This window comes from Pieris brassicae, chromosome 1, assembly GCF_905147105.1.
Source record: "Pieris brassicae chromosome 1, ilPieBrab1.1, whole genome shotgun sequence".
NCBI lineage: Eukaryota > Metazoa > Arthropoda > Insecta > Lepidoptera > Pieridae > Pieris > Pieris brassicae.
The window spans coordinates 16,270,955-16,298,157 of NC_059665.1; the positions used below are offsets into that span (position 1 = coordinate 16,270,955).

Consider the following 27,203-nt stretch of genomic DNA (forward strand, 5'->3'; position numbering starts at 1 on the left):
GTCAGAAAATAATTTAATTTATTGTAAATTTACATTTACTACCAGTTCGCAAGTAAACAACACTCTCCGCTACTATTTTAATCGCTAAGTTTTGAGACATACAAATTGTTTGAACTGGAGCAAAACAATCTCAAGGATTAGGATCATTAAAATATTCGTCAAATTTATAAAAAAAGCTTTATTGATTAGTTTACGTGTAACGAGAGCTTTGAGAGAGATTGGGAGTTTGTTGTAAAAAGGAATACAATTTCCATATAAGGAGTGGTTTATCTTCTGGAGCCTGATTGGTCGTAAGCTTAAATTAGTTTTGTTTCGAGTATTATACCATCATTTGTTTTAAAATCGTTTATATTTGTCTGTATATACGACAAGGCTTCAAGAATATATTGGCCAGATTATATATAGTGTCATATTTAGTTCCTTAAACGTATGCCGTACCAACTCCCTTGGGGAAACCCAACAAATACCCAGAACATCCCGCTTCTGCAGCACAAATTGATTAAGCTATGTAACATACATATATACATCTGTTGGCTTACACTGTAGGTTTACTACTACATTTCTGTATTTCACTGTATGGACATTATATAAAACGGTTTTTGTTAGAGAAATTTAGTTTTACTGTGTAGTATTGCTGATGCCTGTTTATTTATTGTTTTGGCTAGGAAAAGGTTAACTAGACTTAACGAATTGATTTAAAGTTAAATAAACAGTGATTTTACTAACCAGGTTTAGACGAGACGTGTAATGATAAAGGTCTGGGCCGTCGCGGAGTAGTCGCTGGCCGCGCTACTGTTGATCCATCGCGAGATACTGCCGGAGTAGAAGTAGCGCTGATACCACCTGTTTCACCTGTAAAAGATTTTTTACTTTTAGCAATTTAATAAAGTTATATATTTTATATGTTTGACTTTGAAAAGTACAAATTAAATACCAAAGATTATTAGGATATAATTCTCTTATAAAACTTATGGACTAAATAAAAATCGAAAATATAATATAATAATAATAATATTTAATGGTGCTACAACGTGTTTAGGTCTGGGCCTCAGATTTCTGTATCTGTTTCATGATCATTTGTTAATCGAATAGGCAAGTAGGTGATCAGCCTTCTGTGCCTGACGCACACCGTCGACTTTTTGGGTCTAAGGTAAGCCAGTTTCCTCACGATGTTTTCCTTCACCGTTCGAGCTAATGTTAAATGCGCACACGGGATCAAACCTACGACCTCAGGGATGAGAGCCGCACGTTGAAGCCACTAGGCCAACACTTCTCAAACTCTGCTCACTGGTTTTGTTTTAAGCGCATATTTCTTTTAACTAATTAAATCTTCAGTCTAATTATGAACAAAAGGCAAAATCTTAATATATATAAATCTGCTGTTACGATGTTTGTCCGCGGTGGACTCCTAAACTACTTAACCGATTTTAAATTAAATTGGCACACCGTGAGCAGTCTGGTCCAACTTAAGAGATAGGATAGCTTAGATCTTTAATTATAGTCGCAATTTTATTTTATTGCAAATTATTTGTCTATAATTAATTGACAGTGACAATTATCTGTTAACTCCAAAAGATTCTAACAGATGTCGATACTTTTCGACTGGATTGAGTAAGTAATCAATAGATGGCACTCCTATGGTAAACCGACAAACGTGTCATATAAGCTACAATTCAATATCATGATTACCACGTGTTATTGAGGCTAAAGTATAAATTAAATTTATTTTGTAGTAAACGTAATTTTTTGGTGTTAGCATAGCCAATCACGTGTTACTTAGACCGAAGTGTAAATCAAATTCAAATTATAGTGACGATAATACAGTGAAATTATTCTTTCGTGTCACGGTATTAAGGCTAACTAAAACCACATTAAGGAGAAACGAAGTTCGCGGGGGCAGCTAGTAGTAATATATAATACAATATTACCTCTGGGTGTATTACACCCGGTGCCGGCGATAGAGGCAGGGCGTGGCTTTCGCGGAGCGGAGTTCGCCCTCCGTACCACGCCCGTCGCGTTCGACATTGCACTTCCGGGACGAGAACCCGGGGTCGTTTCACCTGAGCGAGTATCTGGAATCGGAAATGGCCTAATTAAGGACAAGGTTAGAAGAGTGTACTTTCAACGAATACGGATGTAAATTTCGACATTATAATTCAATTAACATTTGGAAATATATCATGGAATTTAACGTCAATGTATGTCTAATAGTATAAGTACGTCAATAAATTTGATATTATTTGACGTAAGGAAGTCAGATTAACTCATTAAAATAAACATCCATCTTTAATTAAAAATCGTTAACTTTATTTAATTACATAAAAATGAAATGAAATTAATTTTTACAGCTATCTACATCTAGCAGAGAATCACACGTAAATCACTTACAACAAATTTAATATTGAATTACTATATTACCTAAGGAACAGTATTGATAAATAGGTCCAGGTATTTCTGAGATAAAACAATTTTAATGGTCTAATTTTAAACCTCTTCATTAGGGTTTTCATACTTGCTTAAATATAGATAATTATCATAGAAAAATAATAATTATAATTTAACAATAAACTTATACATTACTGTTATTTTTGTGATGTAGTGCGGAATATGGTGTGTAATGTTAAATGAGAAATTTGTTAGCCCTTGATTTGGTGAGGTAACATTACGTAAAGCTTATTAAATTTGTAAATACAGTGTAAACTCCATGTGTCCCTCGATTTCCCTCGAAAGCGTCGAAATCAATTGGCTTTAGTTGGTTTAGCTTGTCTTCCATACAATTATGCACTCTACGTAGCATTATACCCTCAATAACGACAACAATTGAGTAATAAAGTACTTTTTAAATTGCCAAAATTTATTAAAACTGCGCAGCAACTTTCTAAGAAATTCGTTCTTTTGTTAACAAATTGGCATTGCTTGGACGTGTATACAGTTGTTGAACATGACTAATATGTAGGAGTCATGGTTTATCTATACTTTTTTTCTTCTCTCCGTATAACAACAACTCTCTATGACGCCATAAAATGCAAAGTCCCTTCAATGTCGTTATATAGAGTTTACACTATATATAAAAAATATTGCTAATTTAATTAATATTGTAACCCAGTACTGATTTAGTTTAAATATAAGATGATAATGTGTAAACCAATAAACAATTGAGTGAGAAACTAAATTCTCTTGAAAAATAATTTTATGTCTCGCTACAAAGGTCGTAGCAAATTTTCTAATATTAATTATCATATAAGCTTCACGTAACATTTAAATTTAATTAACACATACCTTAAGTTCTTGAAATACCAGAGACCTTTAAAGCTATGAAGCGTCCCAATCGCAGTAGCATTATTGACAAATACACAAAAGATTAGTGGAGCGTTATCTGTCCTTCAAAGTTGTGCGAAACTGTCCTGAACTCCTGAACGTCACAAAAACCACTAGCAAATACGAAAACTCAAAAACCTTTAGGGAAATTTATTTGTGGTCGCAAGCTCGTAAAAAGCCACACTAGAGTCGCACAAGCGGTTTAATATTGGGAATGTAAGCAAAGAGGCAAAACCACACGTCAAAAAGTGTATTACAATGGTATATACGAATAACGATAATATCGACCAATTAGGCTAATAAAACATTAAATTTAGCATATTTTTTTAATACACGATCTCAAACGTCACAACATGTTAAAACGGGGACAATCAAACACGTATGAATTAGGATATACACATGTGAAAATGACATGACAACCTATCACGACCGTTAACCACACAAAGATTTATTTATTAACACTTTTTTGCATATAAAAATGTAATATAATTAAATGAAACGGAAGGCAACTGGAGGCTTTATCGCTTTCGAGCGATCTCTTCCAGGCAACCACTGTGAGAAGAGAAATGTATTAAATTAGATAAGGTAGGCAAGAAGTGCAAAAATACATATGCATTTTTATGAACTGAATAGGCAAGTAGGTGATCAGCCTTCTATGCCTTTTTGGGTCTAAGGCAAGTCGGTTTCCTCACGATGTTTTCCTTCATTGTTCGAGCTAATGTTAAATGCGCACATAGTAAGAAAATCCATTGGTGCACAGCCGGGGATCGAACCTACTACCTCAGGGATGAGAGGCGCACGCTGAAGCCACTAGGCCAACACTGCTCTACATACTATATATAGTAAACTAAAAAATATATGTGCAAAATTAAGAGAATACGGTGGTGCTAGAAAAAGTGAATAATATTTAAGCAATTTCGACTTGGAAAGTACTCTACGTTTTAACCAGACGAACAGCCTAGCCTACAAAACGAGATCACCCAGTAAAAACATTTGGTCAAAATGGAAAGCAGTCGTATAGACTCTTGTTTAGTTGCAAAACGTTACAAAGTTAAATGAACTTTTAGCTTGCCTGAAATCTGCCCCTGAAGTCTAGCCTAGAAGCTTTAAACTTACAACACCCAGAGAAGCATTTGCCTCAAAGAAACCACCACAGTGTAACATACCTACTCTGCATCTGATATAGATACGGAGTATAATAGGAACTTTGAAGATTTTAGACATACCAAGCATTAAGCTTACAAAACCAGATCACCAAGAGAAGCATTTAGCTCAACAAAACCAGTTAGCCACAGCGGAAGCCAGTCGAGTACATACGGCTCCTGTTGAGATGGTGCATGGATGGCGACGCAGAGTGTAACGGCCGGGTGGCCAATTTGTCCAGCCGCGTCATGGAGTAGGCTCTACCTGGGGCACGAGGTGCTGGCACCGTTGGGACCAGGTCGGTCCGTCTCCTGGCAACGGATGACCACATCACGGCTTGTGGTGAACGGTCCGCTTCGTCTGAAATTATACGTTAATATACATCATATATTTCCTGTACATTTGTTATAAAATACAAAGACAAAATGTTTCGTCCCGTTTTCGTAAATGATACGGGAATGATAAGAATAAAACATTCTTTCTGGTCATGTACCTATATATGATTATTTAGTGTTTTAAATTTGGCTTTATATTATGAGTCATTTAAAATAAAAATAGTCTTACTTAACATTAAGGAAACGTACTTATAAAACAATGGAACGTTTTGTTTTTAAAATAATTTATTTCTATAACAAATTATAAAATACTCCAAACATCTTGAAGTCGATTATAACCTTAACATTCTTGTATTATCAATGCAAAACAACAGAATTAACATAATCTTTTAAACCGAGGACGGACTTATTGACTTACTACACACGACACATTTACTATAATAACGTCTTCATCAGTATAAAATATATCGGTAATATAATTGCGGTCACAAGTTTCCTTTAGGGCTTGTAAACTATTATATAGTTATATTTTTTTATATGTATTGCAGTATTAGTAATGTATGTACAAACAGTAATAGTTCATTTAGACAAAATTTATTTATTCGTAGATTTTAAATATCAAATAATACCTTATTATATACATAAATAATTTTTCATATCAAACATAATAATTGTATACTTACGAAAACTCGAAAACATCAATCCTTAGCAGCAAAATAAACAAGCATTAAAAATTATAATTAAATTAGTGTTATTGCAGTTTTGACAACTCTTTTGTCCCTTTCTGATAAATCATAAAAAAATAAAGGAGACAAGATAAGGGCTTGTGAAAACAGTTAGAAATTCATTAAAGTATTTCCTAATAAATATGATTAAAACATTTTTATTAGGAATTCACTCACATTAAATTAAATTAAAAACATTAAAGTTCTGTCAGTTCTAACGAGTTTAATCTTTATTTCTTAAAAACTTACATTCATAATTGAATTCCATTATAGTGAACATTATGATAAACGTATAGAACTAAACTATTTTTCGAATTGGAAAGTTGAAACGTGACTATCAAGGAAAAGTTATTACGACATTGAATGTTACTTCATATAATCAATAATTACTTAAAACTATTACGAATAAGTTTTAGGAATTAAAGATTATTATATTGTAACCATTTACCTGAAAATAAACTTATCAAAAATGGAAATGTTTATACTTTTAATTCGAACTTCTCATAACAAACATATAGTTTACATTTCCACCTCTATAGCTAAGGGGTTTAACACTTATGGATCGCTATACATGTGTTCGATGAGCGATACAAAAAATGTTTCTGTATATATGATTGATAATAGCTTGAAAAGTAATCACATAATTATAGTCTTTACATAGAAGATACCTTTATTGTCAGTGTCGGATGAGTCCAGCTGAAGAGCGGAGGCTCGTCGGGTGAGCGGCGCAGACGCATACATCACATTTGTCGTTGATGCCGCCCTGAAAATGTTATTAAATACCAATCTTAAATAGAAATATGTCTTCATTTTAAAGGACATACATTATCTTATACAAAGGTATCGAACGTTTGATACTTTGCACTTGTATGTTTCAAATTTATTTTGATTTTTTGTCTTTATGAATAAGAGTTTCGACATTTTCATCCAAGTAATATGAGATTCAAAAAGAAAATTGCCTTGAGCGTCATCAACATTAAAATTGCCCCTTTAATATCTCTCTGTAGAATCATAAATCATGTCTTGGATATAATTTAAAATTGACAAAAGATATTTCTATTAAATATCTAAAAAAAATTTAATTTTAAATCTAGATGGTTAGTTGCTATATTACATTACACATACCAAACAGATTGCTATAAATAATCTAAATACGGACATATCTGATTACATAAACATTGAGTGAATATTGAAACATGTTAAATGATTTTACAGTGCCTCATGCATTAAAATAATATTTAACATGCTGACATCTAAAATCAAGACTGCAATGTCTAATGTATGTCTGCAATGTATTATGGTAATAATCCTAGCTGTAATAAAAGAAAACTTCTAATTCCGCGTCTTTTGCTTTGAAATATTGCAGTTGCATTATATGATTTTTACAGAACAGTAAAATGTATTCGGGGTCAAAACAAATACATGTATAGATCCAACTTAATTTTCAAATATGTTTCAATTGCTTTTCTTATACGCAAGATATTAATAGAATTTTCTTTCATATTTATATATGACACCAGTTCATTGTTGGCGTCCCCTTATCATTGCCTTGATTTCATACATTCAGCACTGCTATTTATTATATGACGAATTATTAAATTTAATATTGTCATAAAATAATTAAAACAAGAACTGAATTTGGACGTTAAAATTTTGCCTCGTCAATTTGAGGCATTGTTTAAATGGACAATGGCATGGAAGTCACGGACACAGGAAGCTGAGATTGAAGGCTGGTTTAGTTTTTGGTATATTTCGCAAGGGATTACGACATAGCGTTTTCATCAAAGGAAATAACTAAATAATTTGCTTTACTACACAGTTCACTGTTACAGTTGATATTTTAGATTTTGCTTCCTCCCTCTAATACATATTAATGTTTCATCTATGTCTATATTTGTCAAAAATACATCTCCTAAATGATATGCCATTGCCGAGCGCGAGTTAGACCCAGGTGGTTTAAATAAGCATTCAAATACGGGTTTTTTGGTATTGGAACCCGTTATTATCATATTTAATATATAGCTCAATAACTTGTAGTTCGTGTATTCAAGTTTAAAATGAGTAGTTTATAGTATTAAATGAAAACATATTGTACAAGGCTTTGCTCACGCAGGCTTTCTTATTTTATAAGCGTGGCGATTTCCCAAATCGTCGAAGTAACTCCGAGGGTATGTATGTAGATATACGTATGCACTCTCTTCAACTGTTACTTTGCATTCGTACGTTTCATAGCAATTAACATTTCATCTTCGTTTATATTCTATAGCTGTACGCGAGAGGTTAATATAGAGTAAAAATAACCGTACAGAAATAAGGATTTTTTAATCTCAATATTGAAACATATCAAAGTTAGTTTGCACTTACAAATAAACACGCGACAAGAATCTATTCTTATTAAAATAATTTAATCACCATGCAAGAGTTGATAAGAATTGATAATTTGAATTTGTTCGTGCGGAAAATTTTCAGTATATATTTTAATCAATTGCGAAACAAGAGGTTTGATCGCTTCATAACATTTTTTTAAAAATAAAACAGGTTGCAAACTCGCTCGCTCATGTGATATTAATTTGGACACTCAACGTCAAAAGGCTCGCGAGTGCGTTGCCGGCCTTTAAAGAATTGGTACGCTCTTGCTTATGAATTTCTAATAAGTACTTTTTCAAAAACGATTTTCGTTTCTGGAAATTGATCTCTTCCCCGTACCTGAATTCCATTGTTAATTCAACCCAGGGCTTAAATAAAGTATACGAAATAGATAGATGAACAAATATAAACAATAAATACATAATAATTTTTTCTGGAATCTTCAAGGTTCTATGGACGATTAATTTCTAAATTCCTTACAGAACGAAAATGGAGTCATCGATATAAAGAAACAGTATGTCAGTAATGTTTAGTAATTAGTATAGCCCACTAATTATTTATTCTGTCTGTGTGCGTAACAGTTTACATCCTGTACAGTTTAACTAGAGAGCTGAATAACTGAATTCGGTTAAATTTTTAACGCGTTTTAAACTTTATATTTAAACGTCTCATTATATCTGTAAAAATATAATTAGAATTTAATCAACTTTTTAAAGTAAAATCATCGATTAGTATAGTTCTTTAACGAAAGTTACACTCAGCATAACTATCGCAATTACATATTAAATGATACTTAGAATATATGAAGGTACGAAGATTTCATATTTACATTCATGCACTACAAGATCATCTACGTCACAACATGCATAACAAATATTTAACAAACTACGCTAAAGGCTATACAACAATACTGAGAAATAATTATACAAAATCGATGTTAATAATGCACTCATGTGTTAATAAATAATAACAAAAATTGCTTACAGTGACTCAAAAAAGTTCATCTGATCTAGTGGGTTGGTACTGGAGAAAAACAAATAAAAATTAGTGCAGAAATAAAGTGAAACTTCACTTCATATACTTTGGACCCAAAACCATGGTCATAGAAGCAAAGCAAAATTAAATTTAAAATAAAAATGGCTTGACATAATCGACTGCTAGCTCGCTTATACTAGCTAGTTATCTATAAAAAACTACTTCAAAGAAAACACGAGGGTTGGTTACAAATCGTTGCAACTGTATAATCACATATATCTACGACTCTGGTAAACAAACATTGATACAGAAATATTTCGAACCAAACCTTCATTTTCTATCACATCATAAGTGTCCATTATCTAATGCTTACCTGCGCGCGGCCCAGAAGAAGCCAGCTGAGTCGACCGGTTCCAGCAGTCTTGGCGTAGAGGATCCGAAGGCGAAGGCCGGCCGCGGCGCAGAGCGAGCCGCGCGTGCCCGTTCGAGCCTTTCGGTTCGGTCGCGCTCCCGCTGAAGTAACGCCTCCCGTCGCGATATGGACGCTTCCCATATCGCGCGTTTTCGTTCTTCTACCTGAAAAAATAACAATAATTCTTTACAATTACGTGTTTTAACGTAGTTTAATAACTTATTTGGTACCATTCCTTCTAGACGGAAACAATATGGTAATCATGGTCACTTTAATCCACTTTTCATGAGACCGTTAACATAAAGGGCTATTGACGCTGACAGTTTCTTACGCTCTTGGCTTAATAATTTGGTTTTAAAAGGTAATGCTTTCCTTGCCTATGAATATCGAATGTCTACTGGAGGTTAAATAATAATAGGGAAAGGTATTCATTGTTTACCACACAAGTATAAAAAGTAATTTGGAACTAAATAATTAGCATTTTATTCATAGCACAATACGTCCATATGTTTGTTCACACAATAAAAATACTGTTCCTAACCCAATTAGCGTCGTAGCCAATAAAGAGTAATATAATCATATATTTTTCGTAGGAACAAATAATTGCCAAGATTTCAACGTTTATTACACTGAATGAACTGATTTTTTACGTTTTTCAAGAAATAATTAAAATCTATTAATTGTTAAATATCACCAATATTTAATATATAAATTATATGTTAGGTAACCATGTTAAAGCCATGCTCATTAGTTGCAGTTTCTAAGTACGTGAGCCTTCAAATACATAATTATAGCATTCAATAAATACTTGTGTTTTTTAACATTAATTACCTTTTCATTGAACCGCCCAGATTTTTCAGAGACCACCTCCTAAAACAAGTTTTATTTTGAGGATTGTCCAATTTTAAATAATAAACACAAATGGGCCTACAAAATTGTTATTATTATTATTATGGTACATGTAAACGATTAACAATTTCTGTACCTGAACATAATAAGCAATTAGCACCAGTAAAACAACAAGAAAATTGTACAACTTTCAAGCATTCATAAGAAAACGCACATCGTGATTCAAAAAATAAAAAAAAAAACATTACTCAGAGCTTATCACTAAGACAACTATGACAGGAATCCTGATTCATAATTTCTTTGAATTTTCAAATATATACATTATTTTAAGTCGTATTTAATATGCATAACATTTCAAGACATGTATGTATGCTTTAGCAGTCATTATGTATGTACTGAACATGATTTCAACCCGTAGTGGGCAAAATTGTTACGTTATATATTCTAAAACGTTAGCTGAACTCAAGAAATTAACAATATATAAAAAAAACTTTCACTCGTCGCAACGTTATAACGATTGATTTAATACGTGTTATAATTTATGAAGCGTAGCGTAGCATTATGAACTGATTCCTGCGTTCGAAAAAGAAAAAGTAGCCATGTCCAATCAAGGTCTCATACCAAAAACTACAACAGTTTCGAATTATCAATACATACTATGCAAAATAAACGAGAATCGTACTAAGATCATCAATATATAGAAATAATTGTAGTACTTCTTCTTCTTGGCCTCAGTTTTCAGTTTATCTTTAATTAATCACTTTTGTTTATTGGCAAACAGGTTAACTGGGCTTAGATAAAAAACCAGCTTACTGACGATATCCCTGACAAAGTTTTACTCCGTATGAGCAACCACTGCTCATATAAAATAAAAGCCGGGGTTCAAACGCAACTATCTCCGGGTTGAGTTAACAATTCTAATTAAATATTATATCGGTGAAAACTGCTTAAATAAACAAAGGTTTTCTAACATTGGTTATTTCCAAGTATAAGGTATCTCAGTAGGTGGTCTGAATATATTATTTATTTATACGAAACGAACATAGAATTGCAAACGCAATGGAATCTGGCATTCCATTTAAATATTCAAGAACGGTTTGTGACAAATTGAATTAGAGCATTGCTACTTATAGGCCGTCTCCGGTCCCTCATTCCTGTAGGAATTACTTAGGCAAGCTCTGTCCTGCGATCTCACATTTCATATATTTGAAAAATAACAAGCTCTATTTTTTTCCGTTAAATGGCGTTTAAAATATGTAACGTAGTTATTTAAGATCAGAAGAGTTCTTAAATTTAAACTAAAAATAAGGGTTATAGCTAACAGGTTTTTCTTACAAATAACCATACAACAAATCACCTAAAATTGATCCAACAGACACGAAACAAAATTACCAATACTAGACTAGACTTATTACAGATGTTATGAACAAAGAGTTTATTCAAATAAGAATCTCCATGCACAATGAAGTCGGAAGTGGCTATTTCTGTTTCTACTTTACGGCAGGAGTTTATAAATATTTTGGATGCTCCAGCTTTACGCACACTTAGCAAGACCAAATCTAAAATTATCGATTCATCTCTTGTCATATTCGTATAAGGCATTGCCTCACATACAATAAAAGAATTGCTTCAACGCTATTCAAGGCGTAAATATGGCAGTTTTTTTCATAGTAGTGCTGAGATATTTAAATTTTATTAATTTCGATATAATGTCTTATGTTACTTAACACACAAAATGTTTCAGATATACAACAAATATTATGTAAACTTGTTTTGTTATATTGCGTATAATTATATTTAATTTAAGTAAAACGGAAATACAATGGAAGTGGCGATACGAGTTCGGGGTGTCTTTGCCTATATTAGACATGAGAGAGTTCGGTATTCAGTAAATATAATTAATGATACCTCTTTAGAGAGAAACCAAAACAGATAAAACTTATATTAACCGACGTTTGCGGCCATTGAAGAGAAATGTTTTCTTTATCCGACGTGGCGTGTCCCAACTGTCATGGAATAATTCCTAAAATTATTACGTCATACCAACATGTAAAAGTTACATTACTACAGTTCTAAACATAGTAAATATTCGTCATTCGCAAAACAGAGCGTTTGCTTCACTCGTATGCGTTTGCGCAGATCTGCGCGTGACCCTATAATTGTCTTATATAAGTGACCGGGTCACCTGCTGTGTTATCGTTGAATACCAATTAGCGTTAAATATACAAAAATATGAATAGTGTTTTGTACTGCTGTGTTTTTAGAGTAAAATATTCTCATGTTTTAGTCTCATTAATTTTAGAACTATTCATTCAGTGATAGGCAAATGAAAACATTATCAAATACATTTGAAAGAAATTTAAATAAAAGAAAACAATAGACATTATTCGAAGGTGATATCATAATAACGATTCATAGCCAATAAAACTAAGAAGCCTTATTAAACACACCAATTTTAAAAATATAGATTTCTTTTTAATTATCTAATAAATTAAATTACAGGTATATTTGTAGGCCATTGTCAATTCAACCCCAGTTATTTAATGAGACGAATTTGAAGTGATTGGTAAGTAATTAAAACAAATATTTTTCTCTTAAATTGTCTTCCAAAATGCTGCAGACATCATACAAGTTTTTTTTAATAAACGGAAATGACTAACGCAGCTATCTATTACAGTATAAAATTCCCTCCGATCCAAAATTCTTTTCGTATGTAGTTTAACTAGGCATATGCTGTTACTGGCAGTCTTCCAATCTTTAAGGTCAAGAGTCAGCTTTCCTTTAGCATTGTTTGCATCTGGCTAAATTGAAATATTACGTCAACTTACAAGGCTTTTTGTACGAGATTGTTACGTTATAAAGAGTTGGTTGTACGCCACTCAACCTATTAAAAGCTTAAACTAGCCTTATTTAATGATAAATAATAAACTTCTCATTGCAAACAACTTTGATATTTAATAAGCAAATATTATGAGTCTAAAATACAAAAACTTGTGAATGACGTATATTAATTACCATAATAATGTCGTTTCTACATGGAATAAACGCGTGAGTCGATGACATCAGCGCGCAAGGACGTCGTTATGCAATGAACGTAGGTTGAGTGGAATTATAAAGAATCTTTAGGCGACTAAACACCAATTATTTCCTTTAGGCATTATTGATCATCGAACCAGTCTCCACGTTGCTGACACCAGACGGTGACTGTCCTCGTTCTGTCTCACGATCGGTGTCAAGACTAAATAAATAAATAAAAATAAAAAGGCTTTATGTTTACACACATTACACGATACCTAATTATTATTGACAAAAATTAATTGGAAATTTACGACCGCGGCTCATGAGCTATCAAAAAAGATAATTTATATGTAATGCCTACTATATACAGTACTTTATTGCGGCTTATGCTATTTCGTACATACATAATACGTCTACCTGTTTATCTGTAACCTCTATGACCTTGCTATATAAGAACGCTTATTATTGGAGCACTGATGGCCGGCCTAACGTCACTTTAACCTTAATGACTTAGTTATTTCTCTGATATATGGGGTAGAAATTAATCTAAGGGTTTTGCTATATATGATAATGCTATACGGACTTTCTACGACCGTAAGAAGACTCACTCCTACGCCTATACCAACCAGTAACCAATCCAGCGGTACTGATCCCGTATGCAAGTTCAACCTATTTGTATATCCGTAGCACTGATGGGCACAACCACATAACCTTGGTACAAAAATATTATTATATATTAGGACCGCTTTTAGACGTCACAGAATAAGTGCTCGGGGTTGTTATTATCCAGAAATCTTGAAATACTCGCTGCAAACACAAGGTTGACTATGACTAACCCTCTACTTTTTACCCTATCCAGTTCGCTCCCTTTTATCCAAGTCATAAACTACTCAGTGCAGAGTTTGCACACACTAATAATTCAGAAACAACCTACCATTTTTTACACTATTCGACTTCACTTATCGTTAAATCAGACCTTCACAATAGCTAACTGAATGTGTTTACCTATACAATATCGATCGACAATCTAATCGCACCTATCTTCCGATTAGATAAATGTAATCCTTTGCAATCAATAGAAGTATAAGATGATACCGGTTTTGGAAAGTAATTGTTTTTTTTAATTTTAAAGTTACCACGAGTTGGGACGAGTTCCATCTGTTCACGACAGATGGTTAGGGATCGAAGATTTCACGAAAGATTAAGTGACAAGCTGTTAATGTCACTTTCATACAACTTTGGGTCATAGCTTTTACATATTTAACACGACAATTATACATATTTCAATATACAAATTTTTACTTGCACCCAAACACATGTTTACCGCCTTAATATATAGAAAATGCCATGTCATACATTTGTCATAGATAAAGAATATATATTATATCCTAATAGATTATATCATATTATAAAATGAAGTCAGAGACTGTGTCTATAAACGCGATAAACTCAAAGTTACCAATAAATCGTTTGGTTGTTAAATGTGTATAATTATTTATCTCTATATCTATATATATATAAAATTCTCGTGTCACAATGTTCGTTCTCATACTCCTCCGAAATGGCTCGACCGATTCTTATGAAATTTTTTATGCATATTCAGTAAGTCTGAGAGTTGGCTACTATCTACATTTCAAACCCCTAAGTGATAAGAGGTGTCCACCCTAAAATAAATATATTTTTTGGATATATTTTTTATTTTTTTATGATACAACATACACAAATACATACGACCCTTAATTTCACCCCTCTACTATATTTTATTTTAACCCTATATTTTATTTGTTAATTAGAAAGTTATGGCTTGAACTGTGAGGTTTATACAGAAAAATATTCACAGAATAACCGTTTTTATTACGGAAAACCGAATTGTCTCAGGGGTAACATAGCAAAATGTTCCATGTTGGTATGCACTAAAAAGGAGAAACGAAATTCGCGAGAGGAGCTAGTGATTCTATATAAATTGACTAATAACTACTGTACACGAAATCCTCCCGGCTGCTGCGGGTAGAAAACTAGTATAAAATTAAAAAGAAAAGAATTGTTATAACCAGTATAAAAAGTAGCACTATTCCTAACCTTTATTATAATAAATGCGAAAGTGAGTTTGTTACGCTTTCACGGTTATTCCGATTTTGATGTTTTTATAATGTAATGGAAAAAAGGCCACCAAGTATACAGCCAACGTCCCAAGCATCTTGAAACTTTTATTGCAGCATTGTCTATGTTTAGAAATACACTTTAGGGATTAAAACATGTATTTATCAGTGCGCCATTGAAATAGCAAATAATATTATAAATTTAGATAAATCTAATGAATTTACTAAAAAAAACTTGAGCATATAAAAATAAATTGAGATTGCTTTTTGACAATAGTTTAGCTCATTGAATTTAAATGAGTTCAAAAAGCAAACGAAGCTGACGCAAGGCCAGTGAAAGATCACCATTTTAATTGCTTCATGAGCAGCGACCTTGAATTATAAAAATGAAAAGTGGATTTTGGGGTTACCCAAAGTAAAAAAAACTGCTAACGAAGAGGCACAATTTTAAACTGGACTGTATACTTTAAAACAAATATAGTTGATAATTCTCTTTAATTCTGAAATTAAGTAATCCAGTTCAGGTTTTTTTATAAATATTGTTAAACATTATTTTTTTTTATGTTCATCTCAGTCACTTTTACTCCCATTCGTGTTATACCTGTTCAGAACCAATATTAATCATATACACGATAACGCAAATAGTGTTCTATTTGGTCATAGATCAGACAATGATAAGTACATTTTTGCTCAGTATGTCTTATTAATATATCGAGTGTTTCATATTTTAATAGTGCCTTCAAGATTTCTTATTAATTTAATTGCTTGTCGTGTAAAGTAGTGAAATTGCATTTATCATATATATATATTAATCTAGTGGCGCTACAACCTCATATGGGTCTTGGCCTTAGTCTCCTTTTAGAACTTTTTTTCTTCTTTTTGTGTAATATGAGGCAAACGGGCTCACCTGCTGTTAAGTGATACTGCGGCCCATGGACACTCACATTGCGAGAAGTCTCGCAAGTGCGTTGCCAGCCTTTCAAGAATTGGTACGCTCTTTTTTTGAAGGACTTTTATAATATAATCAACCTTCCGTACCTGAATCATGTAGAATTTAAAGCATGTCAGTTTCCTCACTTTGTTTACCTTCACTACTACCCGTAGGAACAAGTGTTAATCGAACATTTTTTTATAGTACAGGGGGACAAATGGGCAGGAGACTGATGTTGAGTTAAACCGCCGCTCATTGACACCCACACTGCCAGAAGTCTTTGGAGTGCAATGTCGGCCTTTTAGGAATTCGTAGTCTCTTATTTTGAAGTCGAATTAGTCAGGATCTTCAGTGAGCAGCTGACATAAAGAAAATCCATTGGTGCAGAGCCGTGATCCCAAGGGTTGAGAGTTACACACTAAAGTCACTAGTAAAGGTAAACCTTTGACTTTCTAATAATAATACGAAATTTATAAGTATGCCATGAAAGAAATACATGAGGTTGGACCCTTTCCCTCAACCCCAACACTACGGAGGCAATAGATCGAGATTAAAAAGAGTGGCGGAAAGTTTCTTGCCAGTTCTTCTTGTCCGCTCTACGCCCTTGACTTGCGAACTGGTAGTAAATGTAAATTTATAATTAATTTAACTTCTTTTCTGACGTTCATAAGTGTACTTGTTTACCTAAATGAATAAAGTTATTTTTAGTTTGATTAATAATTTAACTGTCTATCTAAATCTCACTTTCATATTTAAGATTCGTGTTGTTAGGATTATTTGAATAGTCTGTAAAACGTGATAATTGGTGCGCGTAATCAAGCCTCTAATTGGATCCACAGCCTCCAACGAAATATTACGAAATCGGTTTTCATTAAATATCGTTTAAATACTTCAAGAATTTGTGACAAATGCTCTAACTATTTAAAGTGCCCTATGTGTAATGTTATTGAGTCACAAATATAATCACTAGGTACCACTATGTGTACGGACAAAATATGAAACCTAAATACCCTCGACTCGACCCACCAATAATTGTATGAAACTTGGTACATGATTTTCAAAAAAAGAATTGACACACGTATTTTGTTTACTAAAAAGTTTAATACCATAAATAGCAATCGAGACAGTACGTTATATCCCTATTCTCGTCAGGAGTTCATAAAATGGACGAGGAGGCTCAGTTGATAGCAAAAGAGATTACAAAAGCCTCCGCCGTGTATTACGCTTAACGCTACGTTACACTGAGCTCTCTATTTTTTATTTATCAATCCATATACTTGAAGGCTTATATGTGATCATTCAAATTTAAATATAGTAAAAGAATGAGAAAAAAGGAGCCTAGTCGTTTCGACTCTCATTCCCTGAGGGCGTAGGTTCGATCCCCGGCATCAATGGACTTCTGTGTATATACATTTAACACTCGCTCGTTCGGTGAAGGAAAACATCCTCAAAGATCTATACATCCAGAAACCGGCATGCTGCACCACGATGTATTCAAAAAACTTACGCCATGGCTATCAAACTATTTAATCACCTTCCTGGAAGTTATAGATCACTGCCGTGTAATTACGTCAAGGGGAAGGCAAACATTTTAAAATACAAGGTGTCTTTATACCGTGGGCAATTACTTAGACCATAAGTTTGACACCAATTCTAAATAACGTAACATACTATTATGACTTTATTTTTATTAATATGACATTTGCATGCCTATTTATTTATGTCGGATTGTGCGGATTTTTATAATTAATAGATACAATTTAAGTATTGGACGTAATAAATGACTTTTTATTTATTTATTATTTAAAAAGTTAACGGTGTGTTTCAAGCAAAGTGGGTGATCCTCTTGTTTGTTAATAAAATTGTACAGAACTGCGTTATCCGAAATCAATATATATCATCGACTGGAGACGGCACATAAGATGGGCGCGCATTACTACATGCTATTTAAAGTGTGTTCTTTGAAAAGTAACTTCTTAAAGAGACATAAGATGTTGCTTGTAAGCAGTTCCTTGGATGTTGATTTTTCAATCTCTTCTTAATATCTACATACACGTAATCTATATTAACCGTTAAGACATGCCCTGAATTCGGACCCAGGACTTAAGTAATTTTAATATGGAAATCGTTACAGTATAGCAGACAGGATCGAGTCAAAGCCATTATATTGTATATCAACCTAATTATGAAATGCAAGCAAATATGAGCGGAAATATCTGAAAGGCTTTGGCTACCCTTGGCGCATTGCTGACCCCTTACGTAACGTCTGCATAACTTCTGGACTGATAGTGACATTCCATTTATTTGTTTGAATATAGTATTTTTATAAAATAGGGGGCAAACGGACAGGAGGCTCACCTGATGTTAAGTGATACCGCCACCCATGGACACTCTCAATGCCAGAGGGCTCGCGAGTGCGTTGCCGGCCTTTTAAGGATTTGTACACTTTTTTCTTTAACACAATTAATAATTATTTCACCATAAACGATAAACTAAACTTTTGCATCTCGCATGAATTCATTTTATAACGAAATTCCGATAAAACTTTAACGAAACGTGTCTATAACCACAGTAGTTCTTAATATTTTGTATTACAGTTGGTTGTTTGCGTTTCGCTAGATAAAAGACCAAGTTAGTGAAATATGAGAGACGACCCTGCGTCCTCAAGGACTAAAAAAAAATCAATGGCGCTATAACCTTTTTAGGTCTGGGCCTCAGATTTGTGTATCTGTTTTATGATCATTATTCAATCTAATAAGCAAGTAGGTGATCAGCCTCCTGTGCCTGACACACGCCGTCGACTTTTGGGTCTAAGGCAAGCCGGTTTCCTTCACCGTTCGAGCGAATATTAAATGCGCACATAGAAAGAAAATCCATTGGTGCACAGCCGGGGATCGAACCTACGACCTCAGGGATGAGAATCGCATGCTGAAGCCACAGCTCAAGGACTATGGTCACTATTAATATTCAAGTCTTATATTATAGGTATATAGCAGTTTATTGAAAAACATTTAGAGAACAAAACAGTTATCTATTTAGTACTGCAAATAAAATTGTTTCCCCATAAATTTTGTTTATTAAATTGTAATTGTATTGTATAATAATTACGACACATTTATTTGTATGAATTACAATTTTTAAATCCTATCAAACAACGTCAGCCTAATTAATAGCAGCGGAACGGGGAAAAGCAATTTCCTCTAGATTACATCACAAGTCACCAGAACTAAGTCAAGGGTTCTTGTACCAAGTAAAAACAAGTTATATGGCTTAATAGAGGCATTTAGCGCATCGTACTGACGATAATTTTGTTTTTATTATATTGCTGCAATGATAAACGTTTCATTTATTTATAAGTAATTTTAAATAGAGAGAATAAATTGTCAAGTTCTTTGACAGAGATTAATTAGTTAATGCAGCTTTTGTCAGTTATCGAACCCAATTCCTGTCAAAACAATGTGGTGTAACAGGCTCAAATAAGGAGTACGTATGTATTTATGTGGTGGTTGGAATAATGATAAAATAAACTTTGTTATCAAACATTGAAGTAACAGTTAACTATAACCTCATATTTCACGGCTTCAGTTTACAAGAATTAATATCTAACCTAGGCGTTAGTAGGTACAATAATCGTTTCTACAACATTGTTTTTTTTTTGATTGATTCATTTTAATGGGCTATACTAAATTTTATTAAGCGCTTATGTATTTCCTAACAGCAACGCCTACATCTGAATTCCAAATTTAAAAATTCGAACGTTAACTAAAAATATTTGCCATTCCAAAAATAGAATAGAAAAACGAATATCGAATGCAATAAAACCTAGGCCTTGATTTTTGTCTGGCTACAAATTAAAATGAAAACAGCCAACGAACATTCAATAGCGTATTGCAGATCACTGCTGCGCAAGTAATATTTCTCGTTTATCGTTGATCTGCAGAATTCCGTTATATTCACCTTTGATCTCGAATTGCATTCATATTTAATACTAACCGATGTTCAGACTGCATTAAGTGCTATTTGATTAGATTAGAAGTGAACAAACGTTATTTATTAAGTTCTTGACGCGTATTATTTTCAGTCAAGAAATTTACATACGTAAATTAAAAGGCCCGCAACGCACTTGAAACCTTATAGCAATGTGAGTGTTCATGGGTGACGGTATCACTTAAATTCTGGTGCCCGTTTGCCCTCTGTTATATAAAATAAAAAAGTAATAAATTAATTAATGTTACCAACTTGTACGGTTAGGAAAATTTTCAAAAACGTAGTCCTGATTTTACCCATTTAAAATAGGTCAAATAAGCATCGAGAATCTTAAAGAGAATGTTAAATCATTTTGAATCACAATCGCAATGGATATTTCCGTAACTGTGTTCCCTTAAAAAAAATTTACACTTTATCCTATATCAAATTGAATACTGCTTCACTTTCCAATTTTCTAATTTTCACTATCGTACGTAAACGCGTATATTATAACTGGAGTGGAGAAAGTTACATGCACTTTACCGTACGCAAAAGCCGACGGACACTGTAATATTTTGTGTGCATTGCGCTTTACTTCCAGCACATAAACCGAAACATCCAACACAATTTAAACAGGATTTCCATTAACAACTTTCAATAGGATACGCGACTTGAATTTACAGAAATAATTTTTGCACATACTGTTTAACATTTTGCTCCAAAACCGTTCAACTATCTAAAAATATAACAATATCTAACTAGGTTAACAGTAGTTAACTTCCAAACTCCCCCAAAGCAAACTGGACCATCCACCTTACACCATAAGCCCATCACAAATTCCCTCACCTGTTGCCGTCTGTCATCATCTCTTGCGCGCTGATCCGCCTGCCTCTTCCGCCTGTCTTCATCTCTCTTCTCGCGTTGCGCCTGCGCCGCGGCCGCGTGCGCTCTCAACTCGTCCAGGCGCTTTCTTTGTTCCGCCTCGCGTCGCTCGCGCGCTAATCTTGCTCGGTCAAGGGCCTCTGTGGATTGAAAGCTTTTGTTTTATACTTAATAAACATTAAACTTAATAATATTTTTGCTCCAGTTTCCGTCCAGTGATTCTATTATGAATAAGATAAAACTTCATAACACTAAATAAATTGTAATTGTTACTTAAAAATCCATTTTAATATTTCAAACCGCTCGTGGCACCCAAAAATCCTTTGCCGTGCTTTGATTGTATTATACTATTGAGAATGAGTAATTACGTCTTATTTACCAACTAATCGATGACGGTGCTAAAGAGATTGTGCTCATAAGTAAATAAGAACGCACAGAATAAGAAATCATACAAGCCATTATTGCGTAAGAGATGCATTACGACGTCTCGAGAGGAACAAATGTATCAAACCGCAAAGTACTCACAAATCGAAACGTCAGGTAAGCGTATGATCATTTTTACTCCAGATGAATGCGTTCTTCGCTACAATAAGTACAATCGAATTCTATTTTGTTTTTTTAGTAGTGGCCTAGTGACTTCAGCGTGCGGCTTTCATCCCTGAGATCGTATCTTATCGTATTTTCGAAACCTGACTGTGCACCAACGGACTTTCTGTCCGCATTTTGCACTAGCTTGTACGATACTAGAAAACGCCGTGAGAAATGCCTTAGACCCAAAAACGGTGTGTGTCAGGCACCTAACTTTTAGAAAAAAAACAAAATGCTAACGAAACAGATACAAAAATCTGTGACCCAGATCATAAAAATTGTAAGCGCCACAGGTTTTCCATAAATATTTTTTTAAACATTTTCTAACCTAAATGATAAAATAGGAAATATTTAATAGAAAACGGTTAGTACTTTCTTCGTTAACTTAACGTCGAAACGGTCCATTTTAAAAATAATTTTTATTACTCGTTACAAATCGGGCGTAAGTGAAAGTAGTAATAAAATTGTCTTGATTGTATAAAATAAGTTACTGTTGAAAGGCCAAACTAGGTTACAATACTGAGAAAATGTTCTTTACGATTCAGACCCCAAAACTCAATGTAGCGATAGCTAAGTCTAAATAAAAATCATGATATATCCCGCATCGCAACGATTACAGTTAATTCTTCAAGTATTCACAATAATTGCATCCTTCTACAATCTAGATGATTACCAAATGATTGATGACGTTCGTTATGGAATGCGGATAGAATATATGCACATACTAGTTTAATTGTATTGTTACATTATTTAAAAAAAATGAGTTATACATTTTCTAATTTCAGTTCGCATCTCAACATATTTCATGGATAAATAACGTAAACTGAATAATATTTATTTTAAGCTCTGTTGTACCATCACTTAGTAGACTGAACAGACTATTATTATACTACAGATTATTCAGACTTTATAACTAAAGATTAATTTCCATTACCCCGTGCAGAGGCTTAATCACTTTTCTTAACTAGACTCACACAAATTAACTATCTCAGAATAAATTGTTTTCTAACTTTCCTTGCGTGTTACTGGTGTCCAATTAAAGATACAGCTTCTCAGATAACTGGCTATTAATTTATGCCCTTAACAATTGAATGTCCTAATTCTTTACACGTTCTGAGTATGGGTCATGCTAGTTGCCGTCTATCATGATCCAATGGTTTCCTTTTGTTGATGTTTTCAGCGACTTAACACCTCAAACGAAGGCAAACGACATTAAGAAATTCTATTTAATTGATTACGTAGATTTTATTAAGTCGATTAAAAATGACCTTGAATTATAGGAAATTTGCATTGTTTATTTATAACTAAAAATATCGTTTCGGTACAGCTTCGGTAAAGTATTCCAACAGCAACTAGTTAAACAATATTCAAACAATTACATTATACAAAAAAGTCAAAAACGGAATACACATTCAAATATAAACATAAAGCACAGTTTTACCTATTTATACAAAAAATATAACAAAGTACAAATCCATACTAAATTCTAAGTTCTAAGATTCATTGATCATTGCAATAAATATTTAATTTAAAGGAAGAATAACAAAGCCATTATTATAAGACACCAGAGATTTTTAAATATTTTTTAAGAATTTTTAGGTCACATATTTATCTATTTGCTGGTAATTTGTGTTATAATCTGAAAGTACGATACATGGCTGAGTTACGTAAATAGTTTTTATTAGTAATGTAAAGTAATAATTTACCTAGACTGAAGTCTGTGCAAAAAGGTTATTTGAACCTAAGAAAAGGAGACCTTTTTCCCCGATTCCAGCCAGTACCTAACATATTGATCCCCCACGCCCACTCAGTACGGCATTGGCAAAACATGTCAAAGCAACATTTTGTAACTTATAACTGTGTAGGTTTAATTAATGCATAACTACATATGCAGATAAGATTTAGACACTTCACCTTCACCTTTAAATATTTGTTTGGAATTGTGAGGTTTCCATGAATTTTCTAGAATTTTCCGCTCAATATGTTCAAGTGCAATCAAATTACAGCGATTTAGGTCTTCCTATATATGTTTATAAATAGGTGAAATCTCAGACAACAATAGGTTAATATAGCTTCGATGAAGTCCACTAAAATCTATTTAAAATATTATCTTTTAATGCTATTACTAAATGTTTGATGGGGAAACAAATAACAGAAAAATATAATGTTTGAAGACGCGTGCTAAACGTATATGGACACCTTTATTACCAATACAATAATATTTTTATAAGCACCACAAACGATGGAATGTACCCATTCATTGGACAGTTCGATACTATGAATACTGTAAACAAAGCGTTTCATACGCGTGGAATCTGTTCAGCTATTTTTATCTTCGTACGTAATTAAATACTAAAATTTGTTATAGCTTCAGTGTGTACTTCCTCATTTCTTTTCCATTTCACATCATTTAAGATTTTACTATCATTGTACATACAAAGACTGACAAATGAAATATACGTAGACATGTGTTTGCTTCCATGGCCCATGAAACTTCACATTTTAATAATGTACACTTGAACATAACTTATTCAATCTTATTAAACTCTCTCTAGACTTTCTCTCGAAGTCATATATTTTTGGTTTTAAAAACCATGCGGGCGAGCTCGACTGTGTATTAATTTATAGAGAGATTTATTCCTAGAATTCTCCCGTATTCAATATCAATAGCGATCCTAAATTCATGCTGAATTTCCGTATAACGTTGTTTCAAGTTTGCCACTCCGCACATAAAAGCAAGCACATCGTTGGATTCACAATGGGTTTCATCATTAGGTAACATTTATGGAATTTTGGCACTTTTAAAATGACAAATCCACCCAATTACAACAATTACAATGGTTATATGTATTGTACAGTCCTACTGGTGTGTGTTACGGTAAATATGGGTGATATATTTGATACATATTATATATTGTAATAATTGCTATACAACCTATTTTTCTCTACTTGACAATCAATTGCATATAAATTTTATCTCCATGCTCATTTCTGGAGATATAGGGAAGTCTATCAGTATGGGGTGATAAACATTATCTTTTATTGGAGTCAGACATGCATCGAGTAAAGTTGCTCAAATTTTTGTATGAATTAGTTTATTAGTTTGTCGAATTTAAGTATATTTCGTGGTTACTTTGAATGCTACTGCTACATTTTTTATATTAAAAAAATAATAAATAAGACAGATTTTGCGTAAAGAGATCCGTGCATATTTGCACTCGCTATATTTTGACTTTATCACGTTTCAGTGCCACGAGAATGATAAGTACTAAAGCATCACTCGTATTTTATGATCTTAAGTAGCCAGTTGCTGCTCAATAATTTTACATCATTAATAATACAAATCTTACAAGTAATTATAATCTCGAAGTGAGCGCAAATGACGTTCAGTCTAGCCATTTCGACCAAGAGTTTTTGTCTGGTTCAATGACAGTGCCTCGTCATGTTGCTTACGGTAAAAGTGCAGATTCATTTGAATTCTTTGTCGAACTGGCGTTTGAAATACAGATATTTACAAAACATTTTAAAACTATAATACAATTCTTTTAAATTTTCAATTTAACATTTTGGTTCGTACGTTTTCGGTATTTAGGTAATAATAACCTAATACCTTCTTATCTTTCATAAATTAAAAAAAAATAGCAAATGGTAATAAAATAGTATATAATAATTTTTTAATTCCTTTAGTTGAGGTTACCAATCAAATCTTGAAATCTTTAGTAAAACTAACCTACTTTACAGCTAGAATTTGTCAAAAGCTTCTTCGTCTTTCACTCCAAACCTTGTCTATCCTCAGGCAATTCCATTTTGACCTCGTCTTCAATAATAAGAACCGGGACAGGTTTCTATAGGACGGTCCCATTCGTACAATAAATGTTTGTATGCGTAATAGTTGGCACTTTATGCAGTCCGTTAACCACCGTATCAAAACCGCATGTCAACCCACAACCGTATAGAAAATTATGGCAACGATCTATTGATTTGCAATAACTGTTTTCTACAATGGTACGATAAGTAGAATAATATAAAATCTCTTATCGTACTACAGAAATTCAAGACAGTAAAATGAACATGTAATATTGTATACTCATTATGAGTTACCAAAAATCACAGGAGTACACATTTTGGTCATGTTTAAAACTCAACTGAGACCTATCTACATGATTTCTCCAACAACTTCAGTTAAATTATCTTGCATTACTTCTATCTCCATGCATTGGATTATTAATTTGTCCAATGATCGCTAATTCAAAGCGAAATTGAACGCAGCATATAGATTGGCATCTCTTACTATTGACTAACATGGCAAATACGCGTCATAATGACAACGTTGTTGACGCACTCACGAATTAAATTAAACTAAGAAATTCTAATTCGTGTGGCAGTAAAGTTTATACTTATTGATTCCCAACATGGATTCGTTGCTGCGAGAGTCATATGTTTTTAGTTGTAGTTTCAGGATTTAATTATTCTATCAGGGGAGCAGCTGGAGATATTATGTTGCGTACATTAATCTTTTAACAACAAAAGTCTTTATTATTATTTCTTCAAAGTTACGTAATTATACTTTTAGGAGGGAATCAAAGTTATCGTGGTTGGAAAATATAACTGTTTGTGCACTACTATTTGTTTGGCTTCTTAGTTGTGTAATAAGGGTGAACTTCATTTTCACCGGCCAATTGTTACGGAATAATTTAATTTTTTAAGCATTACGCCATTTCTTATTAGCATTCATTATATCTGTGGGCATCAATATGCAATGCCTACCGTTTCCGACTAGCTTAACTTATTGACACCTACGCAAACCTAACTCTTATAACAATGCATTAAGGATAAATAACAAAATTGTAAGTTATATCAATCAAATTTTATCTCTATATACCGGTTATTTAGTGTTGTTTTGTATTATCAACAGCTCAGTTGATTGAACCTAAGACAAGGTTAAATTATCTACTCCGAAATTGTCATATTTGAGTTTTAAAGTACTTATAATACCTTTTGTTGCAAGGTGGATGTGAATTTACAAATACATAGGTATCTACAAGAAATCACGTGTATAATATATGTAGTAATAATCCTCGATATTAATCAAAATAGTAAGTATGTGATGGCTAGGAGAAGAAATGCTTTTTCAACATTCTAATTCAGATCTCGATTAATTAAAACATAGGCATCTTACACACGAAATTATGTATTTATTTACCAGGATTCAAGCCCAGAATCTCCAGATGATACACATTGAAGCCCATGGTTGATTTACATTATAAACCTTGTTTTTTTAAATTGGAAAAATCCTATTAAGTCCAGCTGTAATGCGTCACACTGCATTTACCATTACCGATTTAAACGTCTATTGTCTAGTTCTCTATCAAAGGAATGTTTTAACGAGCTAAGAGCAAATCTATATCGCGGTCTTGAGTTCAAGGTCATTTCTCGAGATAAAAAACGAGTTTTCTGTTTGTGCATCTCACCTTGACGCCCTTTTTATAGAGGCTCTACAATGGCATTTGTTAGATTGTCTATGACCTAGAGATAACTGAATGAACTTAACAATTCTTAAAAGGCCCTCTTAACACATTTGTGAGCCTTTTCACA

The 27,203-nt window shown here is 33.1% G+C and overlaps 1 protein-coding gene across 7 annotated transcripts in view; it reads right to left on the minus strand.

Moving 5' to 3' along the window:
• The window catches only part of LOC123714919 (stress response protein NST1-like), a 44,014-nt gene that overhangs the window by 13,167 nt on the left and 3,644 nt on the right, over positions 1–27,203 (minus strand). The window contains exons 2-10 of one of the 7 annotated variants that reach the window (XM_045669632.1): positions 20,985–21,160; positions 10,107–10,145; positions 9,237–9,439; positions 8,873–8,911; positions 6,190–6,284; positions 5,480–5,500; positions 4,726–4,821; positions 1,929–2,072; positions 727–852 (exon numbers count right to left, since the gene is read on the minus strand). In XM_045669632.1, coding sequence (XP_045525588.1) covers positions 727–852; positions 1,929–2,072; positions 4,726–4,821; positions 5,480–5,500; positions 6,190–6,284; positions 8,873–8,911; positions 9,237–9,439; positions 10,107–10,145; positions 20,985–21,160 — 939 coding nt within the window. Of the gene's footprint in view, positions 1–726; positions 853–1,928; positions 2,073–4,635; positions 4,822–5,479; positions 5,501–6,189; positions 6,285–8,872; positions 8,912–9,236; positions 9,440–10,106; positions 10,146–20,984; positions 21,161–27,203 lie in introns of all 7 variants that reach the window. The other 6 variants (XM_045669587.1, XM_045669605.1, XM_045669615.1 and 3 more) reach the window with 6 other exon arrangements.